The following is a 14,403-nucleotide window of genomic DNA, read 5'->3' as shown; positions in this document are numbered from 1 at the left end:
GCAAATATTGGCGGTTGAGAGGACCTTGGATCTTTAATATTAGTCTCCAATTTGTTCAACTCAATGTGACGGAACACTAGCGGTTCAGTCAAACTTTGAGTTGAGTAGACTTAGGAACGCCTGCACATTTTATGCACACACGAAAATCCAATCTAGACCCTCGAGCACATGAGTGGTCCAATTGGATTGAATTGGCGACAACATATAGGCATGAATAAAACATATACATCATTGTGGCTCCATTAGCACATGTAATCAACATCTCCTTTGACAATTATCTTGATCAATGGGAAGCTTAATAAAAAGTTAATTTGAAAAAGTATAAATATGTATTAATGAGGGTATTAATTAGATTGTACTTTTTGTAGAATCCTTATACTTTTAAATTGAATTTTGATTTTTTTACAAAAAAATAATTTGCTGATTGAGTTAATGGGGCTTTGGACAGTCAAGTCTAAGCCCAGTTCACTTTAGAAATGGGCTAGATTTTTAAGCCTGAGCCAGCCTCTGGTCTGTACTCCAGCCAAGACCCGCCCGGGGAGCCAGGCCTGGAAGCCTGTCTGGCCAGCCCGTGCCATCGACAGCCCTGGTACAAGTACTTAACAGAAAAAACCTAAATATCCTCTGTCTAATACCTCTCAGCTTATAAGCGAAGGGTTTAAGCAATCCACTTCTTACATTTCACACAGCACATGAGCACAGCACATGAGAAGGGTTTAAGCTCTCTCTCTCTCTCTCGTATGGGGGTTTTCTCTTTCCTCCGGAAATTTTCATGCCAAAAACCCCTCCTCCAATCTCTCCTTCTGAAAACCAGACCCTTTATCTTCCCCTCTCATGGCTGCTACTGTACCAGCAGCAGAAGAGCCTTCTCTTCTTCTCCCTCTTCTATCCTCCAACCAGAAACCCCTCCCGCAAGCCACCCAGATCCCAAAACCACCCTCTCTGCCCGCATGAGCTTCGTCTTTGATCAAATCGACACCATTGAACGCGAACGGGCTGGCAAAGACGAGGCACTGCAGCGGATTCGCGCCTGGCGTGAAAAGAAGCAGCAGAGGGCCGATTCCAGGCTGCTGGATGCTGCTGCTGTTGGTTCGGTTCCGGAAGCTACGGAAAAGAAAGTGAATTTGTTTTCGACAACAAAGGAGGTGGAGGTTGTCCATCCGTGGACTGAATGGATTGAATTGATGGAACGGTTGGTGGGTCAGAACTATTTTGATCATCGGCGGAAAAATGAAGATCAAATGGTTGAGGATGTGCTGCAGGTTGATGGTAGTGGCTTGGGGTTCGCAGAAGAGGGGTTTGATTTTACAAGGGATTGGACAACTGTGCGGACCGCGTGTCTCAACTTTGGTCGCGATCGGTTCGATATCTTGAGGTAGTCTTTTACACCTTTATTTTTTTTGTTCGGTGGTTTTGGTTTGAGAATTATATTGGAAAAAGTCGATGTTGAGATCGATATATGATGAAGGTTTGATGCAAAAGGGCATGTTTCGATGCACAATTGAAATGAATTGTGAACATTCATTGCCATCAACTAGAATTAATGAAATCTTTATGGCTTTCCTAATATCTGCAGTGTAGGAGAAGCCCTCAAAATGTTGTTACGATGCTTTGAGGTCCAATTTCTAAGTAATGTGTTTGCAACTTAGTGCTTAGTTCTTCAATCCAAATACTAACAATGGTAGTTACAATTTTTATCATTACCACTATATTGAACTAATTATTGAGATTTAATTCAATAGTGCATCCAAATGTTGCCTAAGTATGTTATATGGAACTTATGCTTAATGGTGCACCACCTAACAGGTTGCATTTGATTAGCTTGCGTTGACCATGTGATGCAGTTCAGGACTGCTCCAGTTGACGGAAGCTAGGAAATGCTATCTCATGCAATAAAGGGAAGGAAAAGGGAAGGGAGATCAGGGATTTCTAAGGTGATTTGGATCGCAATGTGCAATCCAAACACCCATCCAATCATGGAGGAGGCTGCTTTCTCAGCTCTCTCTCAAATTGTCTCAAATTTCTTTCAAAATTAATCAAAACTCAAAAATAATTACAATCCAGGAAAAAACGGAGTATTAATAAAACTCCTACAACTAACCTATAACTAATTTTGAGATAAGTGTGCTAATCACAACTAGTCCTCAACTAACACTGATCAACCTTGAAGTTAGTAAGCTGGACCATGGGAGGCAAATTTTAGATGGTGCTTTGATTGTGCATGAGTGCATTGACTTGTGGGATAGGTGTGGTAGCAAGGGAATCATATGTAAGCTTGATCTCAAGAAATTGTATGATCATGTGGATTGGCATTTTAATTCTCAAAAAAGAAAAAGAAAAAAAGAAAGTGGATAGGCATTTTCTTGATTATATGTTGTGCTAGTTGGGGTATGGTGCGAAATGGAGAATGTTGATCATAGAATGCATTTGGTTGGTCAAGTTCTAAGTGTTAGTGAGTGGTTCGTCCAAGGGTTTGTACTAGTCATTGAGAGGTCTCCGACAAGGGGATCCCCTCTCCCCTTTTTTATTTGTGGTGGTATCAAAAGTGCTAAGTAAGATTTTGGAAAAGGGGGCTTTGGTAGGTCTTATCAATGGCTTTAGGATGAGAATGTTGCATTTTCGAAGTATCTCATCTATAGTTTGTCAACAACACTCTCCTCTTTTGTGATGCAAATGTAGTGCGGGTGCTAGGTGGATAGTATGTGAAAATTGTTCAATACTATGCAGTTCGAAGGTGAATATCTCTACAAGAGTGAGATGTTGGGTGTCAGACTCAGAACATCCAATGAGGAAGTGGTGAGCTAGTAGAGGTGTTTGAGTGTTGAGTTGGAAACTTTGCATCGTTGTATCTTGGTCTTCCATTGTGCATCAACAAGCCAATGAAGCATTTAATAGGATAAGGTGATCGAATATGAGCTTTCAAGATGAAAAAGGTAGGCATCTCTCTTTGCATGGAAAGCTAACCTTTATCAAAACAACTTTGTCAAACATGCCGGTTTATTTTATCTTCGTTTCATTGCCCAATCTCTTTTTTGAGCAAGTTGGAAAGAATTAGAAGTGAATTCTTATGGAAAGAGGCAAAATATAAGCAAAAGATTCATCTTGTAAGCCAACTTGGGGGGGGGTCCATGGAAAGAGGTTATTTCTAGCGAGTATGTTGTGGGTTTGGTGGGTGGCGCCAAGGAATCATCTTTGTATAGGTCATCAACATGTGGAAGGCGATTATCAGACTGGTTAGCATGTTCAATAAAGGTATTAGCTTTGTTTTTAGCTTTATTTGGGTGCTCGTTCATGCACCCATTTATGGGATAGGTTGCTTTGTATTTCCTTTTCGAGGTTGGCAAGGTTAGCCCCATAGGTGAAAATGGGAGGAATCTAGAAGGTTTTCAGTTCAATCTTTTCACTGAGCAATCTCTATCCATGAACCCATGGCATTATGTTCCCATAAAAGGTGCCCTGCCAAGGTTACGGCCTTTGTTTAATTTGTTGAAAGGAACAAGGCACTTCCAATTGATAACTTTTAAAAGAGAAACATGTTGATTCCAAATGTTTGTGTAATGTGCATGAGGGACACAAATAGTAGACCGTCTTTGTCTTTGTCGGCCCTTTGCTAGAGTGGTATGTGAAACTTTTAGTATTATTGGATGATATTGGACTTATTCATAGTTTTCTCTTAGCATGGCATGGGGGCGGAGCAGGGCAAAAAGGGAGGAAGATGTTGAGTTCTCCCTCCTTATAGGACTTTGGCAATATGGGGCGAAAGAAACGACGAGTGTTTTAGGAACCGGAATAGGTGCTCGGAGGAGGTCTTCATAATGACAAAATTAGATGCGACGGTGATGCAGGACAATTAACCACTTGCTCTAAAAGCTCGAACTGATAGAGTTTGGCGAATCAATCCTTTTATCTCATAGCCTAGGCCCCACATCCCATGGGTTAAGACCTTGGCCGAACCCCCCATGTGGGCCCCACTGCACATGGGTTCCGCTTCACATGAGTGGGGCCCACCTTACACGGGCCACCCGCCTCGAGTGTGCCCCTGCATCCCACATGCCATTCCACTCGAGCCCGGTATGAAAATGCCCCTACATTAATCACCCCTGGTGAGGATTCTCGAACACGAGACTTCCTGCTTTGATACCACTTTGATGTAGGACAACTAACCACTTACTCTAAAAGCTCGAACTGATAGAGCATGGTGAATCAATCTCCTTCTCTCATATAGTCCTGGCCCCACATCCCATGAGTTAGGACCTCGGCCGAACCCTCCTCGTGGGCCCCACTTTACATGGGTTCCGCTTCACATGAGCTACTTGCGTCACACGGGTGAGGCCCACCTCACACGGGCCACCCACCCTGAGTGTATCCCTGTTGCATCCCATAGGCCACCCCACTTGAGCCCGGTGTGAAAATGCCCCTGCACTAGACGGCTTGGGCCTCTTCATTTAAGGACCTAGCTAGTTATCTTTTTCCTTCATTTTCTTGGTCTTATATTTACTTTTGCTCTATATTTCTATTCTTTGCTAGACTAGAATATAACGAGGTGAAAAACAAAGCAGGGGAAGCGAAGCGGGAATTCGGATGGAGACGCTAGGAAGCGAGTGTCAGTGAGCTTCTAGAATGCAAGGAGGCTTTTCAAAGCCCCTTTAGGTCTCTTCGTGGGGATTAGCTTTCTAGCTTAGCAAGTGTTCGATCATGAATATAAGACACTTGTCTTTTCAGGTGCACTAACACACGTCATGGTTTGGCATTTGCTTAGCAGCCTTATTAATAAAGTTATTATCCTTCAAAAAAACACATCATGGTTTGGTGGTTTTCCATGGTCGAGTTGTCAATAAAATTTCCCATTACCTCTAAAAAACCACCAATCAACCTTGATCTTTCTTGGTCATTGGTTCTATGATTTGGAAGTTAGAGGAATTCATGGTTGATGTTTGTTGTTGGATGAGAATGGGAAAGTGTTATATGCAATCTCCAGTCTCGTCAGGGCGGCCTCCGTGATCCAAGCAGCCATCTTGGTAATTAGGATTGTCCATTCTCATTGTAAGAAGTAGCAGATTGTGGTCGAAGGGAACTTTTTAGATGTAATTAGTTCGGTTTGTGGGGGTTTTTTAGGTGCCATGGGAGCATCTTGTTGTTATTCAGGAGGCTAATACCCTCACTTCTAGGCAAACATTTTATTTACCCGGGCAGTGGGGTATCAACCGTATTGTTCTCGAGCTTGTGCTTTCAGGAACTAAGTGGCTTTCTATGTATTTTGGGAATTTCATCCCTCTTTAGATTATCTTCTCTTTGAGAGAAAAAAAAAAAAGGAGGAAGAGAAACAAGAAAACACTGCCGACCTAATTAACAGGCCTAATGGCCCAACTAACAAGCTAGGAAATTCTACCCCCAACCTGACCCCAACCTTGAGACCTGGGATGTTACTGGCCCTTGTTGGCAAGAAAAAAAGGATTTTCACCAGCTAGGTATGGATCTCTGGCTTTTTAGCATTCCTGCCTCCCCAAGATCCTCCTTCATAATGCTTGTGTTGGCTCTCTCAATGGTGGACCGATGGAGGTAGAATGGCCCATGGTTCAAATACATCCTTGGGGGGCTTCTCTCTAGGCGTTCTTTGGTGCATTCAAGTGTCCGGATGTGGGATCCAACAAAGTGTTTTGCCGTCCTCTCGTATCAAACACGAATGCTTGCACACTTGCACATGACTCACTTTCCATCGAAGGCTCCAAAAGAGCATACCATTGTCCCCTTGGAGATCACAAATTGAAAGGGCTTTACCAATCACCGCACCCCTCCCCCAGTGGGACAAAGTTCACATCTTTCAATGCTTGTTTGGGAGAAGTGGAGCTGTCTGGTGGCATCAGCTGTGGATGATGAGGTGAGATAAATGCTCCTGTTAGCAAAGTTCATTCCAACGTGGGACAGAATTTACATCTTTCAAAGCTTGTTTTGGAAAGTGGCACCGTCTGGTGCATCATCTGTGGATGATGAGGTGAGATAAATGCTCCTGTTAGCATAGTTCACACCAAAGTGAGAAAGGAACAATAACAATCGGGACCTGTTATCATCCAATTTTCAGTTGTAGAGAGAGAAAAGGAGGGAGGGTGGGGGAAATTTTGGTTGTTTTGGAGAAGTGAAGCCATCCAGTGCATCAGCTGTGGATAATGAGGTGAGATAAATGCTCCTGTTGGCAAAGTTCACGAGAAGGTGGGACAGAATTCACATCTTTCAATGCTTGTTTTGGAGAAGTGGAGCTGTCTGGTGCATTAGCTGATATAGAAAAGGAGGGAGCGCAAGGGAAAATTAGCTTGTTTTGGAAAAGTGGAGCCTTTTGTTGCATCGGCTAATGAGGTGAGATAAATGCTCCTGTTAGCAAAGTTACACCAAAGTTACCTTTACCCAAAAAAAAGGAACCTGTTACCATCTGATTTTCAATCGTAGAGAGGGGAAAAGAGGGTGGGTGAGGGAAAATTAGATTGTTTTTCGTCCTCGTTGCCTGAAGATACAACCGTCCATGCCTTTTGCCTCTTTTGTTACATGGGTAAATGATTTTTTTTTTAGCCTGCAGGGGAGGCCAATTTCATGAAAATAAACAGAAACATCCAAGGCTTGCAAGTTTGGGGGAGCCCACAACATGACATTCCAAGAATCTCCTTCAACAATCAATGAACTGGAAAACAAGCTATTCTTGATATTTCGAGGCACTCCCTTAATGCCAAAGCTTCTGCTTCAATTGCCTCTGCCCAACCTAACAGCCCAGAGAAAAAGATAACTCCACAAGGGCCTGAGTAGCGATGGACTGTCTGTCCAGTCCATATTCTTAGGAGACTCAAAAGACACTTAAATATTGAGAAGATTTTTTGGGGGGAGGAGGAACCTTTCTATAACATGTACCAAAAGCTTCTGTAGGTTACTGATTCAAGAGCTTCCGGAAGAGGATGATTGAGAATGTTGCGCTTTTAAGGAATTTAAAGTAACTTGAAGTTAGTATTATCATTACTCATGTAGGTTAGAAAAGGCCTTCATTTCAACATGGGTGGTTGGTAGGAGAGACTAGAGAGTGGATGTGGGATTCCAAAAATCTGTTTGCAATCTTCTCATCTTCAATGGTGAAGCTACATCCCTTATTGCCAAGATATGATCAATGTTCAGAAAAATTGTGTTTTTTCATATATTGATGACTTGGGCTAAGAAAACATGTATCTATATCAGGTAAAATATTGTTGTCTAGGGGAACCATTAGGAAAATGGTGGTATTTTTCAGTGACACTTCAGATGTTAGAAGACATGAACATACCAAGAACTCTAAATATTATTTAAAAAACCAACTAGACACAATAGGTTTCCATTGTATGCGGCCCCAATTATCTGCTGTTAGACAAAAATATTAATTAATAAATATGATGCTAATGCACTAATTTTTAAGAAATAACGCAATAATTCAACACATACAAAGCAATAATTTAAAGGAAACCCATGGATAGATCTTCCCAAATTTTGAATTTTTTTTATTTTTTATTTTTTGAGGGGGGGAGAGGAATTTTGCAGGTATTAACACTGGTATTGTTGATAATAGCAATAATATTGCATGATATTGGCAATATAGTGTTTTTTTTTCAAAGGAATGTCGCCAATATCTTGCTATATCATTGATACATGTGACAATATTGGTGATAATATTGATACTATTGGCAATATCATGCAAATTTTATTTTACCCCCATTAATATTGATACTATTGGCAATATCATGCAAATTTTATTTTACCCCCATTATTTGTATTGTTGACCCAATGATACATGTGATAAATATTTTTTTAAAGGGATGTTGCCGATATCTCGCAATGATATCATCGATAAGTGTGATAATATTGGTGATCTTGTAGACAATATCTTGCAAAATTTTGTTTTACTCCCAATATCTGTATTGTTGACCCAATGATACATGTGATGAAAAAAGTAAGCGATGGAGGGAGGGGGAGAATCGTAATCAAATTAGGAGGGAGGGGCAAAATCACATTGGAGTGGTGCATGATGATAAGTTGATAACATGGAAGTTAAAATAGTCCATATCACATTCAGCACTACCAGAGATATTGATTTTTATGTACCAGAAAGTTGTGCATTCCTTGAAGGCCTCAAAATCTTTAAAGATTTGTTGATTGGAGAGCTTATTCCAGAGGTCAACTTGTTCAAGCCCTTGGGATTCAAGGAAAAGTTTGGATGCTTTGATTAGTGAATATTGTATATAAGATTTTGGAATTTGCTAGAGGTTTAGATGTTCTCCTTGAACCTTGTGAGATTGCAGATAGTCTCACATGCAAAGGTATGTCTAGAACTTCTCTTTGTTTTGAGCAATCTCCACCTCATTTTTTCTATGCAATTTATTTTATCACTTAATAAATTAGTCATTGAGAAAATTATATATAGTTGATTTGGTTTGTAGGTTTCATTCATTAACATCATTTTGTTGATTTTATCACTTCGTTTACTGCTTCCTAACTATTTTGTTAATTTTGTTACCTTTCTTTTTTATTAACATCATTTTACTTGATATGGTGATCTTATGATGGACTCCAGATCATTGTCAAGGAAGGATATTCAAATTCTAGTTGGTTATGGATGCCCTTCAACGGATGTGAAGGTGGTTTTCTCTGCGAAGCTATTGCGGAAGCATGTTCATCTTGATGAAGGAGATGTATGTATTGCATCCTAAATTTTATGGTTTTTAATGTCAATGGTTTCTGAACGAGGCCTTTCTTGTGTTGGGAATCTAAGTACAAAGTTGTGTCATTTTATAGTTTTAGCTAAGCCAACATTCTGCCAGGTCCACATGCAAGAACACGTGCAAGTATGGCACGCGTCTATGAAATCTGATCTTTTCATAACGTGAGTTAGACTGTTTGAATCTTCCAGCAAAAAAATTAAAAATAAATAAATAAATAAAATCAAGCCTTTTCACTTTTCATATGGGGTAAAATGAAAATGTTGTAGCCATCATTTCTTTAGTAAAATTTGGCCCACCTTATGAGCAAAATGGCCTGACTTTCATGACAGCAGATCTAACAGTGTGTCCCACATAATGGATGGATCGGATCTATCAGACCGATGCCATATTAGCACGTCTGCTTGTGGATGGGCATAGCTTTACACACTTGTGGGCTTAGCAAAACCCATTTTATACTCTGTATTGTTATACATATAGAATCCTCAAGGATTTATTAGTCTTTCCATATTGGTTGTGTAGCTGCTGATGCCATGGTATCCATTCATTTTCAGGTTTGTAGTTCATGTAATCTTAGAAGCTCCTGCAGCCGTGCATATCTACTTGCACGTAAAGAAGATGAGGCACGGACCCTTGATGTTATGCGTGTCCTATTGACATTTGGCTTTGATCCTGTGATTGGGTCAGTCGAAAACAAGCCTCTTTTGAAACTGAAACCTGTGAAAACAATAGTTCGCAAGTTGCTGCATGAGGTAGTAAAGCTGAGTGCGGTTCCAATAGATCCAAACCTTCCACCGCCAGTAATCAAGAAGCCCCCACCCAAAGTCAAGCAACCACCTCCCCCACCAAAGAAACGAGTAGGACGGGATGACATTGAAATGAAGAAGGGAGACTGGCTGTGTCCTAAGTATTTATCATATTGCCATTTAACAAATTTCTGTTCCATTTCTCTTTCGAAGTTCATTCTACTTTCATCTAGTTAGGTGGTTAAGTCTGTTAATATTTACCCTCAGGTGTGACTTCATGAATTTTGCGAAGAATACTGTCTGCTTGCAGTGTGATGCCAAACGCCCGAAGCGGCAGCTGCTCCCAGGGGAATGGGAATGTCCTGAGTAGGTTGCTCTGACTTTTATTTTCTGAAGTTTTATCTTGATTTAGTGTGCATTTGGATGCTCAATTGAATGAATCATTATTTATTCATTTTGTTATATATGGGAAGGGTGTGCTCTGGTGGTGCTGGTACAATCATGAGCTGTGGTGGTACTGGCACAAGTAGGGTCCATGAGATGTATTTGCAAGTCACAATCAGTGTTTTAAATAGCGAATAGCGTGTAGCGTAGTGTTCACCCCCTTTGAAGCGTGAGATGTAAGCTACATAGCGTGTAGCGTAAACTACATGGTACTTACAGATTTTTAATCAAAGTTGCGCTTGGTTGCGCTAATTCCATGATATTCACCAAATTAGATTGATTAATAATGAAATTTAACAAATTTTCATGATATTTGGTGCAACCAAATGCAACTTAAAGGAATAGAAAAGGATAATCATCAAGTATAAAGGTAAAGAAAGACTAACAAAGCTGATTTAATACTATTACTTGTATTATTTTTACTAGAAGCATTAAATATTAGAAATAGAAAAATGTAACAAATCAGTGAAATATTATTTGATTTTAATGTTTTAATGAAAAATAACTTGTAATGTGAGGTATGTAGCATGTAGTGTAGTCTATGTAGCGGTTAGCGTATGCAAATTATCATGTAGCATAGGCTACACATGACTTAAGCTATTTTCGTGAGTTACGTAGCATGTACGTAGCGTAAGCTACATGCTACATAGTGTAGCTATTTAAAACACTGGTTACAATATCTGACCCATCCATCAGATCCTTTGCTTCATGTTACCTCCAGGGCCCAAGAGTCGGACCAAACAAACTCCAGTCGGCCAAAGAACCAAGGACAAGTTGAGAGGGGATCCTCACCCTTGTATTTCGTGGGGGGTCCACCATGTTGTGTATACAGAATCCAGACTGTCCAGACCCTTCATCTGCCCTGGGTGAAGGTTTAGGGTAAAAGTCAGACTGTTCTACACCTTAGGTGGGTCCTAGGGATAATCGAGGGTGGGCATCTCCTCTCAACTTGTTCCCTTTACTATGGCTCACCAGAGTTTTTGATTGAGCTAATTTCTGGGACCGTATGATAACATGTGGGAACACATCTGATGGACAGTTTAGATGTGATACATACACCATATGGGCTGCAGATCTACCGCATATCACCATTACCAGTAACACCGGAGCACACCTCATATTGGAAATGACCAAAGTGGGACTGCACCATTTATTTCTGAATGACAGCAAAACCCCAAATTGTAATTCCATTTGTGTCAAGTGGACTTGTAATTGTAGAAATTGCAATTTGGGAGTGTAGACTTTCATGGTGAATCATTCAAGTTGGGATCAGACCAATTTGGTCATTTCTACTCTTTTTTAAATTGAAATTTTTGCAATTCAATTCAACTGAACATCCAAACATGGCCTTAATCAATGCACTACTAATATTCCAGGTTAGTGTTTTGCTTCCTTGTGCGGTTTTTTGCTTACAGTGTAAAGCATCTGATTTCTGTTCCATGTATTATTTTGCAGGTGTAACTTCTTGAATTATAGGCGAAATATGGCATGCTTTCATTGCGAGCACAAACGCCCACCAGACGAGTTCATGGAGAATCAAATTCAGGCAAAACCACGTGGCCCTAGAACAGGGCTGGAGAGGGGTGCAAGAATTCCGGGCGTTTCTGATGCATGGAATTTCGATTTTGATGACAATGAATCTGACGGTGCAGATGTTGCTGCTTTTGAGTTTGCAGATTCTCCTAGAATGGGCGACGGTTCTCCTTCTGATGCCCCAGCTTATACACGAAGTTCTAGGGATTCTGAAGATGATGATTCGTTCGAGACCAGCGGAATGCAAAGGGCCCGTGAAAGAGTCAGATATCCCGAGCCTTCGGATCGAAGGATGCCCCCTTCACTTGTTAATGGAACAGGATTTGACGATTTTGATGATGAAGAAGACGACAATGTTGATAGTTATGAATTGGACGTTCCAAGTAAAAATTCAAAACAGGAGTTTTCTTCAAAGAACTTCTCTGCAGTGGAAGACTCATTCGAGGCCGATGATTTTGATGATTCAGATCATTATGGCAACGCCCGCCAGAGAAATGATTTGCGCTCTTACAATAAGCCATCTCGGCAAATGCGAGGACAAGCTGCTTTCTCAGGCTCTGATGAAGATGAGCAAGATTTTGATTCCGACACTGAAGAATGGAAATCTAGTCATGTCGCAGATTCTAAACTGAGAACAGGACGTAGGGCTGGAAGTGGGCCATACAGAGGGCTTTCTTTCGGTTCAGAAGATGATCTTGGCTCAAATTCAGATTCTGATGACAATATGGACCTGGGTGCCACGCCTAAACGAAATAAATGGAGTAAGCAGACTTCAAAGAGAAAGGGTCTTAGGAGGGGAAATTCTAATTCTGACAGTGATGGACTTCTGTTTGGCTCCGGCTCCGAATCTGATGACAATGATGATCTACGATCTCGTAGTAATAAGATGAGAGGAAATAGGGCTGGTCCCGATAGAAGAGGAAACACTTTCCGGGGTCATAGTCGATCAGGCCCAGCAAGAGATTCACGGTTCAGATTAAATAATCTGATGAATGACCGCAGGAACTCTTTCGAAAAAGATGATCGTGGTAGATCTTTTCGTGGTCCTGGTAGGAATGACAGAGGATCAAGAGGGGCCGGCTATGGTGAGTTTAGAGCAAATGACAGAGGAAATGATTCATGGAATTCCAATAGGCGGGGTCGAGGGGAGGAATTTGGATACAGGCAACGTGGAAGGTCTAATAAATTCGAGGACAGATCGGAGGGAGGAAGAAGCTTTGGTGATGATAGACCTCGCAGGCGCATAATCGAGCGGTGAAATTGGCATAACATGCTTCAATACAGTCTTATTGCAACTCTTTGGGCCCATGAATAGGACCTGTAAATGGGATTCCCATGCAATTTGGGAGTCCTTTGCTCAAGCAACTCCTGTCACGAAGACTTGGAAGTTGGAGGTTGAATTCCTGTTATATCAAATTCAGAGAACTTACTGGGAGTTTCCGAATTTCTATCAGCAACCTGTGCAGAGTATGAGATTGGGTTTCTCCTTTTTGGATCTGACAGGAAATTCCAGCCTCTTCTTGAGGAGATTTATGGGCATGCAAAAGGTTAGTTATCTTGACAGGTTTTTTATTTGCCAATGCAAGTCTCACAGAGCGGTTGTATTCCAATTTTGACCCTTTTTTTTTTCTCATTATTTTCTGAATGCATGCTGTCGAGAGAAAATTGTGTCTCGATTTTGAGAAATGTGAAGCTGTTACTGAATTTTCTGTGATAATGAAAATAACCTTAGAATTCAACAGGAACTAGAGCATTTTAGTGAGCCATCTGCCTGTTTCTTTTTTCTTTTTTTCTTTTTTCTTTTTTCTTTTGCTCCTTTTTCGTTAGATGACATTTGGATTATAAGAAATCCTTAGACAATCCATGTGAGGAGATATAAAGTTGGAATTTGTGGCACACCTGTCAACATGGTACATTTGTGGGATCTGGACCACCCATCAACTGGGTTCCACTACGATCAGGCCCTGGCCTGAAAATTAGGCCAGTTTAGTAATCGGTTGAGCAATAAGAGAGGGAGAGGGAGGGAGGAGACCTAGCTACAAGTGCATATGAGATATCCAGCTTTCAGCTTTCAGGTATGCCAGGGTACCAGTGTATTCACTACCAGTTCCTCATTGCAGATTGCAATGCTATAATCATTGTTCTGAGTATAGGTGATGTTATAATATTACCGATAATTGGTATCACTAGCTCAGCGATACAGATAACATTAGCAGTGTAATTTTTTTTTAAGGTATCGGCGATATATTGCAAAGTATTGCCAATTTATCGATATTGCCAATGTTTTTTTACTGTGTAAATTCTAGGTTTCGCCTATATAGCCAATGTATCGGTGGTGTTTTGATAACATCGCCAATGTATCAATATCGCCAAAAATCTGTTTATTAAAAAAAAAATCCATTTCAATTTTGCTTTTTTTAAAAAAATTAAAAAAAAAAAAATGGATGCATGGTTGTATGATGAAATTGATGTTTGTATGTGTATTCGTATGCATGCATAGATGGATCAATCATGCATGCGTGCATGCATGAATGGATGGATGGATGGTTGGATGATTGTGTGTGTATGAGTGTATGCATGCACGCATGGATCGATGGATGCGATGGATCATGTGCGCTCATGTGTCATTGTATGTATGTATGTATGCATGGATGAATGGCTGGATGGATGGATGTATGAATCCACCATTTTCCCCATGTTTCCCCCAATGTTTCCCCAAGTCAACGTTACATGCTTTTAGATCCTTATTAAAGGAAAAGTTGTTATTTGATTCCTAAATGTGCAAATATGCATCTTTTTTACTATTATTTGATTATTAATATGTAAATATGTGTATTTTAGCATCTCCCGAAGTATCATTGAAAAATTCCACCATTTTTTCCCATGCTTCCCCAATGTTTCCCTGAGTCAGCATTACACACGTTTAGGTCCTCCAAGTCAACCTACATGCATTTTGG

The 14,403-nt window shown here is 40.6% G+C and overlaps 1 protein-coding gene across 1 annotated transcript; it reads left to right on the top strand.

Annotated features, from left to right (window-relative positions):
• The first annotated feature begins 697 nt into the window (after nt 1-697).
• Nucleotides 698-13,208, top strand: LOC131225316 (uncharacterized). The gene is made up of 5 exons (XM_058220838.1): nt 698-1,375; nt 8,579-8,696; nt 9,278-9,630; nt 9,737-9,835; nt 11,369-13,208. The coding sequence occupies exons 1-5, from the start codon at nt 741-743 to the stop codon at nt 12,702-12,704; spliced, it is 2,541 nt and encodes an 846-aa protein (XP_058076821.1). The 5' UTR covers nt 698-740; the 3' UTR covers nt 12,705-13,208.
• Nucleotides 13,209-14,403: the final 1,195 nt, after the last annotated feature.

This window comes from Magnolia sinica, chromosome 14 (genome assembly GCF_029962835.1).
Source record: "Magnolia sinica isolate HGM2019 chromosome 14, MsV1, whole genome shotgun sequence".
NCBI classification, from domain to species: domain Eukaryota; kingdom Viridiplantae; phylum Streptophyta; class Magnoliopsida; order Magnoliales; family Magnoliaceae; genus Magnolia; species Magnolia sinica.
This window is presented reverse-complemented; position numbering and strand designations above follow the sequence as displayed.